This window comes from Nelumbo lutea, chromosome 1, assembly GCF_056320005.1.
Source record: "Nelumbo lutea isolate HS-2025 chromosome 1, American lotus-T2T, whole genome shotgun sequence".
Classification (NCBI taxonomy): domain Eukaryota; kingdom Viridiplantae; phylum Streptophyta; class Magnoliopsida; order Proteales; family Nelumbonaceae; genus Nelumbo; species Nelumbo lutea.
The window spans coordinates 94826650-94841373 of NC_142684.1; the positions used below are offsets into that span (position 1 = coordinate 94826650).

Consider the following 14724-nt stretch of genomic DNA (forward strand, 5'->3'; position numbering starts at 1 on the left):
TTTATTTGTAAGATATATCTTCCACCATGTCAACGCTAGTGACCATAACAGTAGTCCACATGCTCTATTAATTTTATGCAAAACTAACCATAACCAACCACTCTACCTTATTGATTAATAGTGTCATCAGTGAACTCCTAGATGTTCAATTGATTCTAAATCCGATTATTTTGGATTTGGATGTTAGAACTTGTATTCAATAAATAATTAGATTGGATGCATATTTAATCTTACCTAATCTGTTTAAAATTTAAATCCAATAAAATATTATTATATTATATAAGTAGCACAATTATATAAAGTTTATCATTAACACATTTAATATTTTATATATATATATATATATTTTGTATTTGGATCCCAATGTTTGGTAATCAGATCTAGGGGTGAGCGAATGGGTAGGTTCTACTTGGAACCAAATAGAATTGGCCTCGAATCAGCCAGGTATTTTAGAACTGTCCTCAATGGGGGTTCTAGGGTTTAGGGTTTACTCTACCCAAAAGAACTGGCCTTGGTTGGCCTAGGTGGAATTGAACTACCTTAAAATAAATATCAAAATACTTTGAGGATGCAAAGGTTTAAATCCAAGCAGTCATGATTACAAAGACAATGGTCTCATTGACTTGACCATTAAGCCACTTAAGTGAATTAATGATTTTTCTTCAATTTAATATTTGAATGTTTGTAATAAATAATGGAAAAGCTAATATTACAAAATTTAAATCATAATGATAAATTTTAGACTATATATTAATATATTATGATAATCTATAGATTAATTTATTCAATTAATCAATAAATGTATTATAAGTTTTGAACTATATATTATCATTATTGAAATTCAAGTTTAAATATTTTATGATTACAATAATAGGTTCCATGGATAGAACGTAGAAGCGACCTGAAAACCAAACTGAACCAACCCATGTTCACCCTTAATTGGATCAGATGCGGATGTAATGATGTCTAATTTATTTACAGCCCTATTAATGATTAATGCTTTTTTATGGAAAAAATGCACTTGGATTATTTTTTTCTCCCCTATTTCATTTTCATTAATTCATCTCACAACCCACCAATGGTTCAATTGAAACGCATGAATGTAATTATTGGTTCAAAAGGACAGAATTGAATTGAATATAATTTTGCAAACACCGTTACACCAATTTGATTTTTGGAATCTTTGAAGACATGGGTGACGTGGCTCTTCTATCCACCGTCCAAAGCAGGGCAAAAGTGAACTCGCATTTTTCCTTTTCTGCTGGGTTTCTAGCTTTGCTTGCGAGTTCCGAAAAATAAAAAAAAATAATAATAAGAAAAGGCTTTGGTTGATGTAGCCAAAGTTTAGGTATATTATTTATTGCCAATAATCAATGCTTTATTAGGGATCTTTTCCTTGTATTTAGATATTTTTCTCTTGTTTACAGAAAAGTAGAAAGGTTAAGAATTAGATTTATTAAAACAAGTACAATACAACTAAGCTAAGGATATCTAAATAGAAATATAGATAGCCTAACGGAATTTATTAAATGTCCACCAGGCATTTCTTTTCATTTGTGCCCATACTATTGCACTACAGTGCATTTGCCTCCATAAATACCTTGGTTGAGGGGGTGTGTCATCCACACTTCTCCATCTCTTCTTCCTCTTCCTTTCTATCAACTTCTATTTCTGATCTGTTTTCTAGTTTCCTAGCTTCATGGCTGTCCTTGAAAATCATGATCAAGCAATGGCTCTTCCTCATCATCATGATGTTGAGAAGCAGAGGCAGAGCAGCTGCCAGGAGAAGGAGAAGTCATTAGATTACTCCCAAAGAGCACAGTGGCTTCGAGCTGCAGTTCTTGGAGCCAACGATGGGTTGGTGTCCACAGCATCACTGATGATGGGAATAGGAGCTGTGAGACAAGACACCAAGGCCATGATACTTACTGGGTTTGCTGGGTTGGTTGCCGGAGCTTGCAGCATGGCCATAGGCGAGTTTGTTTCAGTTTACTCTCAGCTGGACATAGAGAGAGCTCAGATGAAAAGAGTGAAGGCAACAGGCGATGATGGAGAGAGCAAGGAGGACGGTGAGACCGAGCGTTTGCCGAGCCCGTTCCAGGCGGCAGCAGCATCGGCGCTTGCATTTTCAGTTGGAGCAGTGGTGCCGCTACTAGCAGCATCGTTTATCAAGCAGCATAAGGTGAGGCTGGGGGTGGTGGCTGCAGTTGCTAGCTTGGCATTGTTGGTGTTTGGGGGGGTAGGGGCTAGGTTGGGGAGGGCACCAATGGTGAGGTCTTGCTTGAGAGTATTAGTTGGTGGGTGGCTGGCTATGGCAATAACCTTTGGATTAACCAAGTTAATTGGATCTAGTGGCCTCTAAAAGAGGCTATCAGTTAATTGATTTCCTTTCATACATAAGAGGAAGGAGGAGGTAGTTGCTGATAATGAAAAACATGGAGGGAGCTAGTGTGGGTCATGCCTTTTCTTTCTTAATTTCCTTCTTGTTTCTAGATCTATATATATATGAGAGAGAGAGAGAAGCCTTACTTTGGTTGTTTATATATTTGAATTTAATGTGTAAGTGAAGCTTCAGAGCTTTGTAAATCTCCCCCTCAAAATCCAATATGATGAAATCAAAGCTCATTGAAATTTTAATGTTGGAGTTGGTATGGATTTATTTTATGTTGTTGATTCAGTATCAGCTACCACACTTTATATTGGCTGGTCCTCTTCAAACCTGACAGATCTTTTTGCTAATCTTAGTATAAATCTACATTCAATCCGGGCCCAAGTGTCCTTTATTCAAATGGGTTGGATTGGGTAAGGGAAAAGTTCTGGTATCCTACCTTTCCATTCCGGAATGTGAAAGAATATCAGTTGATTGGCTCTGCATCTCCTGTCCACAAGACACTACTGGGAATATCTATCCATGCATGATAATATATAAGTACAGGAGCTTCACGATGTGTGGCCGTGATGTTATATGGATAGGTGTGATAGGTGTGGGTAGGGTTCTTGTAGGTAAGAAATCCAAGTGCCAGTTGATTGGTTAGCAATTGGATGATGTTTATTAAATTTTTTTTAGGTATGATACTTGCATTCTTTATCAGAACTTTTCCCAATCATATTATCAGAAAAATGTTTTAAATATTTAGACATGGAGAAATGAGGAAATTAGTAAAAGAGTTTATGCAACTATTATATTCTTCACATGGGACCCATGAAAAGATGTTTTACATGTCTCATCATGGATCCCACTAAAGATTTACACAAATTCATTGTTTATTTGCTTTCCTAAAGAAATTTAATTTAGGGCATACTGTCAAACCCTACATTAGAAAGAAATGTATGCTAATTGACAGTAGCAAAAGACTGGTCAACTAGGTCCCGTTTGGGAGGGCTTTCATTCCGTTGCTTTTGGCTTTGTGAGGTGGGGCTTACCTGCAAAGCTACAGATGATTTGGGCTCTCCCAATTTTTCTTGAAAAGCCAGAAATCATCCCAAACAGGTACTAAGCCATTTACATGTTTTTCATTGAAATTTCATGACTGTCCATAAATCCGGGCGGGGGCTGTCAAAAATTAAAAAAAAAAAAAGGTGAATGAACTCTGATTGCCACTCCTACATGTCAGCCCTCAATTTTCAATTAATATGATTTACAAAGCTGATGCTCCAAGGTCAATCTTTAATTGAGTTCTGCCTAGACTAAATTAGCCTATACATTACTTCGATCTATTGTAAATTCTTGCACAGAGAACCGATTTGCTAATGTGCTAGCAAACCATAGAATAATGGTTTCCTCTTGATGATTGGCTTCTATGCAAATGTGTGGCAAGCATTTGGCTATAGGGTGTCTTTTCGGGCAAACGTAGCACCCCATAAAGTGGTTCTATTAAAGAACAGATAGAGCTGAATCTAATATCCAAAGCAACAACGAGAAAAGGGATAAGAGCACTTGTGCAAAGGGGAGACTATCTTATTTAAGATTAGATATAAAGTTTATGCAAATCATAAGCCTACAATAATTGATCAATTTTAAGCTCTTCTTTCTTTCTTTTTTCCTTTTTTTTTTATTTAAAGAGTAGGGTGATGGAGGGGAAGAGATGAATAGAAGGTATTTTAAGTTCTTTGTACATCATGTTGGAGGCATGGGAGGTAGGGGTCGTGGTAGGTGGTGGTGCAAATAGGTTGGGTTTCTTTTAACATTTGTTAAATTTTGAATAGACTTGAACCCTGACCATAGTTCAACTATGTAGTTGAGGCTTTTCAATGCAGGCGATCTCACTTTCTCCATCTTAAATGGTACACTTAGGCTATGTTTGGTTTGAAGGAAAAGGTAGGGAAAGGAAGGGAAAATCAAGGAAACCAATAGAATGTTTGTAAAGGTTTCCCTACCTTTTTCTTCATTTCCCTACATTTTTCTTCAAACCAAGTATAGCCTTAGGGAAGATCGGATTAACTGAATGCAATGGCTGTTTAGTAGGCTATAACACCAATGATAACAGTCCACACCCGCCATGAAATACATGGGATCAACATCATTCAATCTCCCACTTGTTTGTCCCATGTATTTTATGATGCATGGGGTGTTATCATTGGTTTCATAGCTTGCTAAACAACCATTGCATTCAACTAACTCAAGTTACACTTAGGGGGCCATTTCTGCAATTTGTCCTGTTGAGGGTCTCAGTTATCTGGTGCCATATCAGTTGGGTAGTTTAGATCCCCCACGAATCTGAATGTGTTCCTCATAGAGCACTCCTCACACCAATTTCCCAGCACTTACAGTTGCACATCAGGAACATCTCCCATACTTGTATGGTGTCACTCATGGGGAGATGTTCCAAATGCACAGCTGCAATATGCTGTGAGGAGAAAATCCAAATTCCTCCCTTAACTTCCTGAGGTTTGTTTTATTTTTAGATTAAATTTGTAAAAATTCTTCTTCTTGAGTTAAGAGTTAAGACCTCTTTAAATCTACAAACCCTCATGCCCAAGCTTGGCAAGCAACCTCATTGAGAGAAGTTCTGTAAGCCACATAACATCAAACCTAAAAGTTATGCTTCCAAGCACAACCAGACCGTGATTAGAATCTAAGAAGGCGCAGTCACAAATTCAGCTCCCAGGAAAATCCTCCAAGAATCTGATTAATATGCCCAAAGAGAGTGGATATACAGTAGGTTCTCTTTAAACTTTGAATCATTGTGGAAACGGATTTTATTATTCATTTTTGTATGTATGTATGTACTTATTATGTGTGTATGTGTATAATCTATTCTTTTATCATATAGTCTATTTTTTAAGTGATTGAGGAATGGCTGTATAGACTAATGTTGTGTGGAGACCAATTGATGCTGGCTCATTTGGTCAAATCTCTGTATACCTACCTGTTCATAGACCAGGCTTTGGGCTCGGCCGATGAACATTTTACACTGCTTTGGGCTTTGGGCTTTGGCTTCAAACTGAGCCCATTCAAGTTCTAGCAAAAGCTGAGACTGAGTCTGGTCCATGAACAGATCTAATTCTCTGACAGGTTATAGCTAGGGAGTGCAACTGGGGTTGGCCCAGGTTGGCATTTTACATTGCTTCCAGTTGGAACTTCAGGCTGGGCCAATTCAAATTTTACAAAAGACCAACCTGAACCTGATCAAATTCCATCCCTAGTTATAGCAGAGACTTGGGATCACATTCCACAGTCACAAGAGTAGCTGAGCATTGGCTGTCTGTTTTGATGGAAAATAAGAACAGAAAGTTGAGGGTAAAACTTGGTTCATGTTGAGCATTCTTAAAATTTGAATGGGGTTGTCTCAATGTGTTGTGTGTAAAATTTTCAAATCAGGTGCTCTTCTTCCACTCTTATTTCTCTTTTCCAATATTTTTTTTTTTCAGAAACCAAGCGCACCCTAAGTTAGAAAGTTCTACAAATAATGCTAAAATCAGGTGGTATAATCTGATTTATGTCATAACCATAACTTAGTTGGGACCCTTTCGATAATGGTAGTCCTGAATCCTGGAAAAAATAAGACAGGTGGCAAGTTATGGGTCCGCTGGACCCTGGATCCTGGACCCAAACTCAAAAAACTCGATTCGACTCAAAAGCTGGTCGAGTCAGTTGGGTTGAGTATATTTAGTGGTTCAGCAGTCGGTCTATATACATATTGAGTCCATTAATAAGTTCAATTCCTGTATGTACATGAAAGCATACATCAATACAAGTTTATGAATTAAGAGTTGAAAAATCACAAAAGCACTTAAGAAAATTATATATATCTCAAAATCCATTTGAGGAGGAATCATCCTGAATTGATTCGATTAGTTTTAGAACACAGGCCAGTTGGATTCATATAGCTATTGGTTAATGTTTGGGTGAAGAGTCTGAATTTGGCTCGACCCAATCAATTGCCAGCCCTGACCAGAAGGTATGTCTCCGCCCATATTTTTCCATGTAACAAACGAGTATCGAAGTTCTTTATTAGTACATGTTTGACTAGTTTCCAATAACATCTCCAAAGGGTGTTCTAAATCCAGTCATTTGCAACAAGAACATGGCTATGAATCAAGTAGAAATTCCTTTTATCCTTCTCAGAGAGAGAGAGAGAGAGAGAGGTTTAATGATATAAGCAAGAAATCTAGAACATGACTGATCTTTCTCGAGTATATAAGAACCAATCAGAAAGGAACATAAGCAACATGAAAACTCCGTTCATTTGTTCAAAGTACATGAAATCACAAGTCAACCTTACTTAGTTGTGCCATAAATGTTACCTAATTGCCCGCTCCATGGTTAAATGATGGTCAGGTCTTAAACCTTTAGCTTGTTGCCCCCATTATTGTGCAAACAGAGCATAACTTTCATTGCAAAAATTAAACATTGTGAAGAGCAAAACAGGTCATGGCTGGATGCACCCATAATTCAATTTTCCGTCTATATACAATTATATATGAACCATCAAGTATGAGAAGTGCTTTATACATAATTACATAGGAAGTAATTAAGAACATGGTGAAACCAGACGTGAGTTCTATTATAAGCATGGCTATACATTTTCTATATATGTGAAGAAAGGCTCCATAAGAGGGCTGCTGAACAAACCCCATCTGTGCCTGCAAGACCACTTCAAATAGAAAGATGCACATATGTACAGGTTTCCTATGGCAAGAAAAGCTCAAAATCACTTTGTGTCTCCACTTACAGATTGTGCTACATGGGCATCATTGGCTACTGTCTGGGACCTACTACTTTGCCTAAGCAACAATTCTTTAATCTCTCTGTAGCCCTGGAGCTCTTCCAATGCATCATCAGTTGTCTTAGACATAAGAAGTCTAGATGACGTGAAACTTGAACAAGATGCAGTATTCTGAACCTCTTTCACTTCCAAGTCAGAGGTCTCCTCAGCTTCTTTGGTGCTCTTGCTCCTGTTTTCAGGCTCAGATGCACGTGACAACTTGAAGGAGTTGGAGTCATGATGGAGAGGCGGGGCTGTCTTTAGCATGCGTACAAGAGAACCAACAGCAGCATCTTGGGATTTTCTTATTGGAAATAGTCCACCGGGCTCAAGTGGCTCACTGAGAAGTCTTTTTCCATCAAAAGATTCATGCCTGGAAAAAATATACAAAAGCACAGTTGATCATTTAGAAAAGAGGATTCCATATTGTACAGAAACTTCCATCACAGAGAGCATAATATGTTTCTTGATGAATAAGTACTAAGAAAGACTTTTTTTTTGTGGTGAAGTAGATAAGAGTATGGATTTGTATTAAATGAAACTAATTAGAGATAATTGCACAAGCCCTATGTACACTAGGGAACTGTACAATGGGGAATATACAAAAAATTCTATATCGTGTTCACCCCTTTGATCATATAAAATAATTTCCTGTATCAAAATAAGAATTGTATGGTTTTCTCCTAAACGGTTTATGAACACCCAACCAGGAGTATAACATTGCCTGGTACCTTCTTGTTCACAATTTCTTCCAATTCTTGCTTGTTATCAAAGAAGAAGAAGAAGAGGCTACCTTCCAATCTGTAGCCCTCTTTGCTATTTATGTCATTTTTCTAATAATATTTGCATTTTTCTTTCTATTTTTATTTGGACAGGATGTAGTGGAGAAACATTGTCCAAGTTCTATGTTTTCTATAGAATGAAACCAATTAGGAAAATTCATCAGAAAAAAGCTCCAATATCTGGTTAGGACACTTGGGATTCATTAGGAAAGTCAAAGAATGGTGGTTAGAGAGCAATCCAATAGTGGAATGGAGTGGAATGTGGTTTCACAAAAAGCACCAACATTTAAAAGTTAGAATCAAGGATTGGAATTTCTCAAAGTTTGGGAGACTGGAGGAAAGGAAGCCAATTGTGATTGCACAAATTGAGGTCCTGGATAACAAAGAAGGAAGGGGTTGTCTTACAGAAGAGGTTAAGGAGCAAAGATGGAAATTGCACAAATAGTTAGAAGACTATCTTTTTCAAGAGGAAATAAGTTGGAGACAAAAGTCAAGGTGTAAGTGGATGAAAGAGGGGGATAGGAATACCAAGTTTTTTCATGTTGTGGAAAGTGGAAGAAAGAGAAGGAATTATATCTCAAGTCTAGAGATTGAAGGAGCAACAATTTCCAATCAAAGAGAAATTGTAGGGGCCTTTGTGGATCATTTTAGGACTACTTTTAGAAGATCCCTAAACGATGGGTGTGGCTTGAGGGGTTGGAATGGCCAACATTGCAACTAGAGGACAGGGAATGGTTGGAAAGGAAATTCAACTTGGAAGAGAAAAAGGAGGCAGTGTTCTCTATGGATAGATCAAAGGCACCAGGCCCAAATGGTTTTATGATGGCCTTTTATCAGGATTGTTGGGAGATATTGAAAGAGGACCTAAGGCTGGTTTTTGATGAATTCCATTCTAGATGAGTGATTAACCCTAGGCTAAATTCCACATTCATTGCCTTGGTTTCCATGAAAAGAAATGCAAATCACCCGAGGGACTATAAGCCGATCAGCCTAGTTAATAGCCTTTAGAAGATCATCACTAAGGTGTTGTCCATTAGAATTAAGAAGGTGCTCCTAGCAATCATAGAAAATAACCAAGGAGCTTTTGTGAAAGGGAGGCAGATAACACATCAGATACTTATAGCAAATGAGAGTTTGGAGGGTTTCAAGAGATTCAAGAAAAAAGGGGTGGTTTGAAAATTGGATTTGGAAAAGGCTTATGACATGGTTAATTGGTCTTTCCTGCTAGAGGTGATGATCAACTTTAGGTTTGGAGACAATTGGTGCAAGTGGGTGATGGGCTGCATTAGGAACTGCCATTACTCCATATTGGGGAATGGAACAGTGGTAGACTTCTTTCCATCTTTGAGAAGGATTAGACAAGGAGATCCCCTTTCCCCTTTCTTATTTACATTTGTTACAGGAGTTTTGGGGAGATTAATTTCTAGAGTAGATTCCAAGGATTTAATAAGAGGTTGGAGAGTTGGAAGGGAGAATGTACCATTCACACACTTGCAATTTGTAGATGACACAATACCTTTTTGTGAAAGAGGGGATCTCAATAGGATTAGAAACCTGAACTCATTATACAACTCTTTGAGCAAATGCCAAACCTTAAAGTGAATTTTGAAAAGAGTTGTATAGTTGGAGTTAATATGGGGGAGGGGGAGGTGTCTGAGTGTGTAGACATTTTGGAGTGTGCAATATCTAATTGGCCCTTAAGCTACCTTGGTTTGCCATTGGGAGATGATCCTTAGAAAGGTGAGTTTTGGGTTCTAGTTGTGGAGAGGCTTGAAAAGAGACATGCAACTTGGAAGAAAAATGATTTGTCTCTTGGAGGGAGAATTACTCTAATTAAGTCTACATTAGCTAATCTTCCTATTTACTTTTTGTCAATCTTTAAGATTCTGGTTAGAGTGGCTAGCAAATTAGAAAAACTAATGAGAGACTTTCTTTGGGAGTCGGGGAAAGAAGGACCATAGGGTTAGGTGGGAGATGGTGTGTGGGAGCAAGAGGGAAAGAGGTTTGGGTATTGGGAACATAAGGAATAAGAACTTGGCACTACTAGGGAAATGGATGTGGAGATTCTCATTGGAGAAAGAAAAACTTTGGGTGAAGATAGTGGGTAGTATTCATGGGGTTGTAGACAATGGGTGGGATTCTGGGATTCTGGCAAGGACTACAAGAGCATCTCCCTAGAAAGCTATTCCAGCTATTTTTCCCTTGTTCTCTCCATGGATCAGGTATGACTTGCACTCAGGCAACCTCATTAATTTTTGGGAACATGTTTGGGTTGGGGATTCTTCTTTAAAAGACCAATTCCCGAGTCTTTTTGCTCTCTCCACACTTAAAAATGAACCAGTTTCTTCCTTCCTTGTACCTTCTAACTCAGCCTCTAGGTTCGGTTGGAACTTGGGTTTGAGAAGAGAAATCAGGGACATAGAGTTAGATCGTATTTTATCCTTGTTATTCATTCTTGAAGGGGTCTTCCTAGAGCCAACAAAGTCAGACAGTAGAATTTGGACACTCACTCCCTCGGGTTCTTTCATCTGTGCTTCTTTCTTTAAAGCCCTAATACAATCTTCTTCTGTTGGATTGTCCTTTCCTATTAAAGAGGTGTGGTATAATCCCATACCTCCAAAGGTTGGGAGATTCTGTTGGGAAGCCTTTCTTGAAAGAGTTAATACAGGAGATTTACTTCAAAGAAAAAGACCCAATAGTTGTTTGTCTCCCCACTGGTGTGCCCTTTGTAAAGCTGATGGTGAGTCTGGATATCATTTACTAATTTCCTGTCAGTTTACTAAAGTCATTTGGGAATGTTTTACTTCTTTGTTTGGGTGCAGATGGACCCCCCGTCTCCCTTTGAATGTGCAAAGTTTATTCACTTCCATGCCTAACTGGCCAACAAAAAGGGCTAAGATTATGTGGAGATGTATTAGGGCTGCAATTTGTTGGACTGTTTGGGAGGAGAGAAATTCACGGATTTTTTCAGAAAAGGAAGAAGCTTGGAAGTAGTTTTGGAGGTCATCCAAATTAGGGTGACACATTGGTTGAAAACTTTGGCCCTGTTTGCAGAATTCTCAGTTAATGAGTTGCTAAGACTGGAAGGAGATCGCAGAATTAGCTTCAGTTTAGAAGGACTCAAGCTCTTGCTGGATTCCTCCACCTCACAGTTCTACTAAACTGAATTTCAATAGTAGCAGTATGGGTAATCCAGGGCCATCCGGAATAGGGGGAGCAATAAGAAATGAAAAAGGGAACCTGTTAGCTATGTTTTCTACTCCAACAGGGGTGGGAGATTCCTTGAGGGCTGAGATACTAGCAGCTCTTGAAGGGGTACAAAGGGCCAAGGACATGCATATTAATAAGTTGATCATAGAAGGAGATTCTGAAGTTGTGGTGAATTGGCTAAAAGAGGATAACTCTAGTTTCTGGAATTACAGCAATGAAAAGAGGAAATTTAAGTGGCTGAATAAGGACAATAGAAATTCAATGCACATGGGTAAAGAGAAGTTCAAACTCATTGACAGATGGTCTAGCTAGGCAAGGGGTGAACAGAAACTCTATTTTTTGGGCTGTGTTATAATTGCTTTACTTTTGGTGTTCACTGGTTGTATTTGGGAGTTAAGGATAACTCTTGCTTTGTAATTTTCATAATTTTAATACAATTCACTGTTATTGATAAAAAATAAAAAATAAAAACAAAAAACTAGTTAAGAAAAGAAAGATTTTCTAGAACTAGCAACTGTAAATGGATTGGATACAGGAGTTAATGGGTTGCTCCAAGCCCATGATGATATATTTACTGGATTCAGATTCTATCAGAGACCTCTCAGATATGGAAACTAAAGATTTAAGTCAAGATTGAGGTGGAAGATCCATCTGATTCTTGCGATGGATCGTAAAGAGTTGGAAGAAAGTTCTAGTTCAGGACTTGAATCCGAATTTCATATTTGGTATATAACCTTAATCAAATTATAATTAAGATGGTTGAAAAACAGTTAACTTGATGTATGGAACTGTTTGAGATGATGCAAAACAGCAAAACAGCAAACAAGAGAGGAAGAGAAGAGAGAGAGCTGCTGCAATATGTTAGAGAGTGAGAGGTTCAAACATTACCTCACTCTAACACTCAAAACATTTTATTAAGGTATTAATCTTTGATAAATACAGAGAGGCCCTTGAATGGACAGAAAAATACAAAAAAAAAGAACATTACAGAGTATGGGCCCAGAATAAGGCCCATAACAAAGAGAAACATAACATAACATGAAATGACAGTCTATGGGCCATTCGGCCCATCTCCTCTACAAAGATAACTAAAATCAAAGTTGAATGGCAGATCCAGTTCTGAAACCTTCAAGTTTAACTCAAAAAAACCAGCTCACTGAACCGAGAGGCAGTTAAATATTTATACATTTAAAGGTATACCTACATACCTTTTTTGGGAAAAAAAAGAAATAAAGATCCCAGGTAATAGGGAGTAACAGTTTCCTTAATCATATAAGCAGCTCTAGAATTATGTAAGGCACTTCCATATAAACCTTCTCAAGAATTCATAAAATCTTCTGAAGTTTCTAAATAGTGCAGTCAAAAATTGAACTGTAGTTCCTCATAGATCCTGGAGTAATTTCTCCCATAATAAGGCTTTCATTTGTGAACAAATAAGGATCAAATATTATGTACTCCATATTTTGCTGCTTAAATGTGTCTTTGGAAAGGATGACTTTTGCAATTTTCTAATGGTATCTTTCAAGTTCCCCCATCTTAGTGTCTGGTATTACTGAGACTGCACAAGGGGTTCAAAGAAAAGATTCAATCATGGATATTAATCAAAACCCTTGGGATTCATAATTTGAATTGTAAATCATATTGGATAGAAGATGGATTAGAAGTGTATGGAGATCAAGAGGAGTTTGTTGGACTTCGGCACCGTCCTATGGAGCCTCTGGAGGTCTAGTAACCTTATGGAGGGAGGATGCTGTTATAAGGTAGTGTATGCCCTTCTCTCTTATGAAGTGCTTATCCACCTCAATATACTTAGTCCTCTCATGTAGGACCAGGTTTCTGGTGATGTTTATTGCAGCCTTATTGTCACAGAAAAGAGACATAGGATTATGAACAGCAACTCCAAGTTCACCTACGAGGTTCTTTAGCCAAAGGACTTCAGCCACCCCATGTGCCATAGCTCTATACTCAGCTTTTGCACTTGATCTTGCTACCACACTTTGCTTCTTGCTCTTCCAGGTCACCAGATTTACTCCCACAAATGTGCAATACCCACTAGTGGACTTTCTATCATCCACGACTCCTGCACAATCAACATCTGTAAAGACTTCCACCTTTAGGTGATTGTGTTTACTGAATAGTAGGCCTGTTCCTAGATGTTTCTTCAGGTATCTAAGGACTCTCTCTACTGCCTCCATGTTTGGCTTCTTAGGAGAGTGCATAAACTTGCTCAGAACTCCAACTTAATAGGTAATATCTGGACGAGTCATGGATATATAAATCAGCTTTCCCACTAACCTTTGGAACTGCTTTACATCTTTTAGAGGCTCACCAATATAGCCACCTAGCTTGTGGTCCGCATCCATAGGAGTGTTTGCCAGCCTTGCACCTAATTTACCTATATCCCATAATAGATCAAGGGTGTATTTCCTTTGAGAGACAAAGATACCCCTTTTTGAACGGGCAACTTCGATCCCAAGGAAATACTTTAGGAGTCCTAGATCTTTCACTTCAAATTTGGATGCAAGGAATTGTTTCAATTTCTGTATCTCTGAACTCCAACTCCCTGTAATAATGATATCGTCTACATACACTATCAATACGGCAACTTGCTCCTGACATCTCTTCACAAAAAGTGTATGATCAAACTGGCACTGTTGGAACCCCATCTCTTGAACTGCCATGTGAAATTTACTGAACCAAGCTCTGGGAGACTGTTTTAAGCCGTAGAGAGACTTCTGTAGCTTGCACACCTTGTTTTCACTTTCCATGGCAGAGAATCCAGGAGGTTGAACCATGTATACCTCTTCTTCCAAGTCACCATTCAGGAAGGCATTCTTTATGTCCAGTTGATGCAATTCCCAATCAAAGTTAGCAGCTAAGGATAGGAGAACCCTAATCGAGTTCATCTTAGCCACCGGAGCAAAAGTCTCATCATAGTCAACTCCATATACCTGTGTGTATCCTTTGGCTACTAGTCTTGCTTTGTACCTTTTAACTGTTCCATCTGCCTTGTGCTTAACTTTGAACACCCATTTGCACCCCACAGGTTCTTTCCCCTCTGGGGGATCCACCAATTCCCAAGTCCGATTTTTGTGGAGGGCATCAATGTCCTCCTTCATGGCATCTATCCATTCAGGGTATTTTAAGGCTTCTACAACATTCTTGGGAACAGGAATGCAGTCAACTGCCGATGGAATGCTCGGTACGAGGGAGAGATGTGGTCATAGGAAACAAAGTGGGTAATGGGGTGTTTGGTAGTGCAAGACCTGACTCCCTTTCGTTGAGCAATAGGGATGTCTAGGTCATCCACAATGGGAGTAGGGTTAGGGGTTGGACTTACCTCCTGGGATTCTGATGATGTCAGTTGCTCAGTGTTTGGCTGCTCCACATTTCTATAACACTGCTGATATCTCCGACGAGTACGTTGGAAGACACGGAAGGGAGTGAGGTCCAGAATAGAAGGAAGAGACACCTGAACCTGCTTCTCCTCTTCCACACTACAGCTCTCCCCCTAAGAAAAAAGA

At 38.6% G+C, this 14724-nt stretch overlaps 1 protein-coding gene and 1 pseudogene across 3 annotated transcripts in view; one reads left to right on the forward strand and one right to left on the reverse strand.

Moving 5' to 3' along the window:
• The first annotated feature begins 1626 nt into the window (after positions 1 to 1626).
• LOC148876234 (vacuolar iron transporter homolog 4 pseudogene) lies at positions 1627 to 2637 on the forward strand (annotated as a pseudogene). The gene has a single exon (XR_016105282.1). The product of XR_016105282.1 is annotated as a vacuolar iron transporter homolog 4 pseudogene (transcript).
• Positions 2638 to 6860: 4223 nt separating this feature from the next.
• The window catches only part of LOC148876235 (Autophagy-related protein 13), a 29728-nt gene continuing 21864 nt past the window's right edge, over positions 6861 to 14724 (reverse strand). For both annotated transcript variants that reach the window (XM_088948270.1, XM_088948259.1), the window contains exon 4: positions 6861 to 7581. In XM_088948270.1, coding sequence (XP_088804396.1) covers positions 7155 to 7581 — 427 coding nt within the window. In that variant the 3' untranslated portion in view covers positions 6861 to 7154. The remainder of the gene's footprint in view (positions 7582 to 14724) is intronic.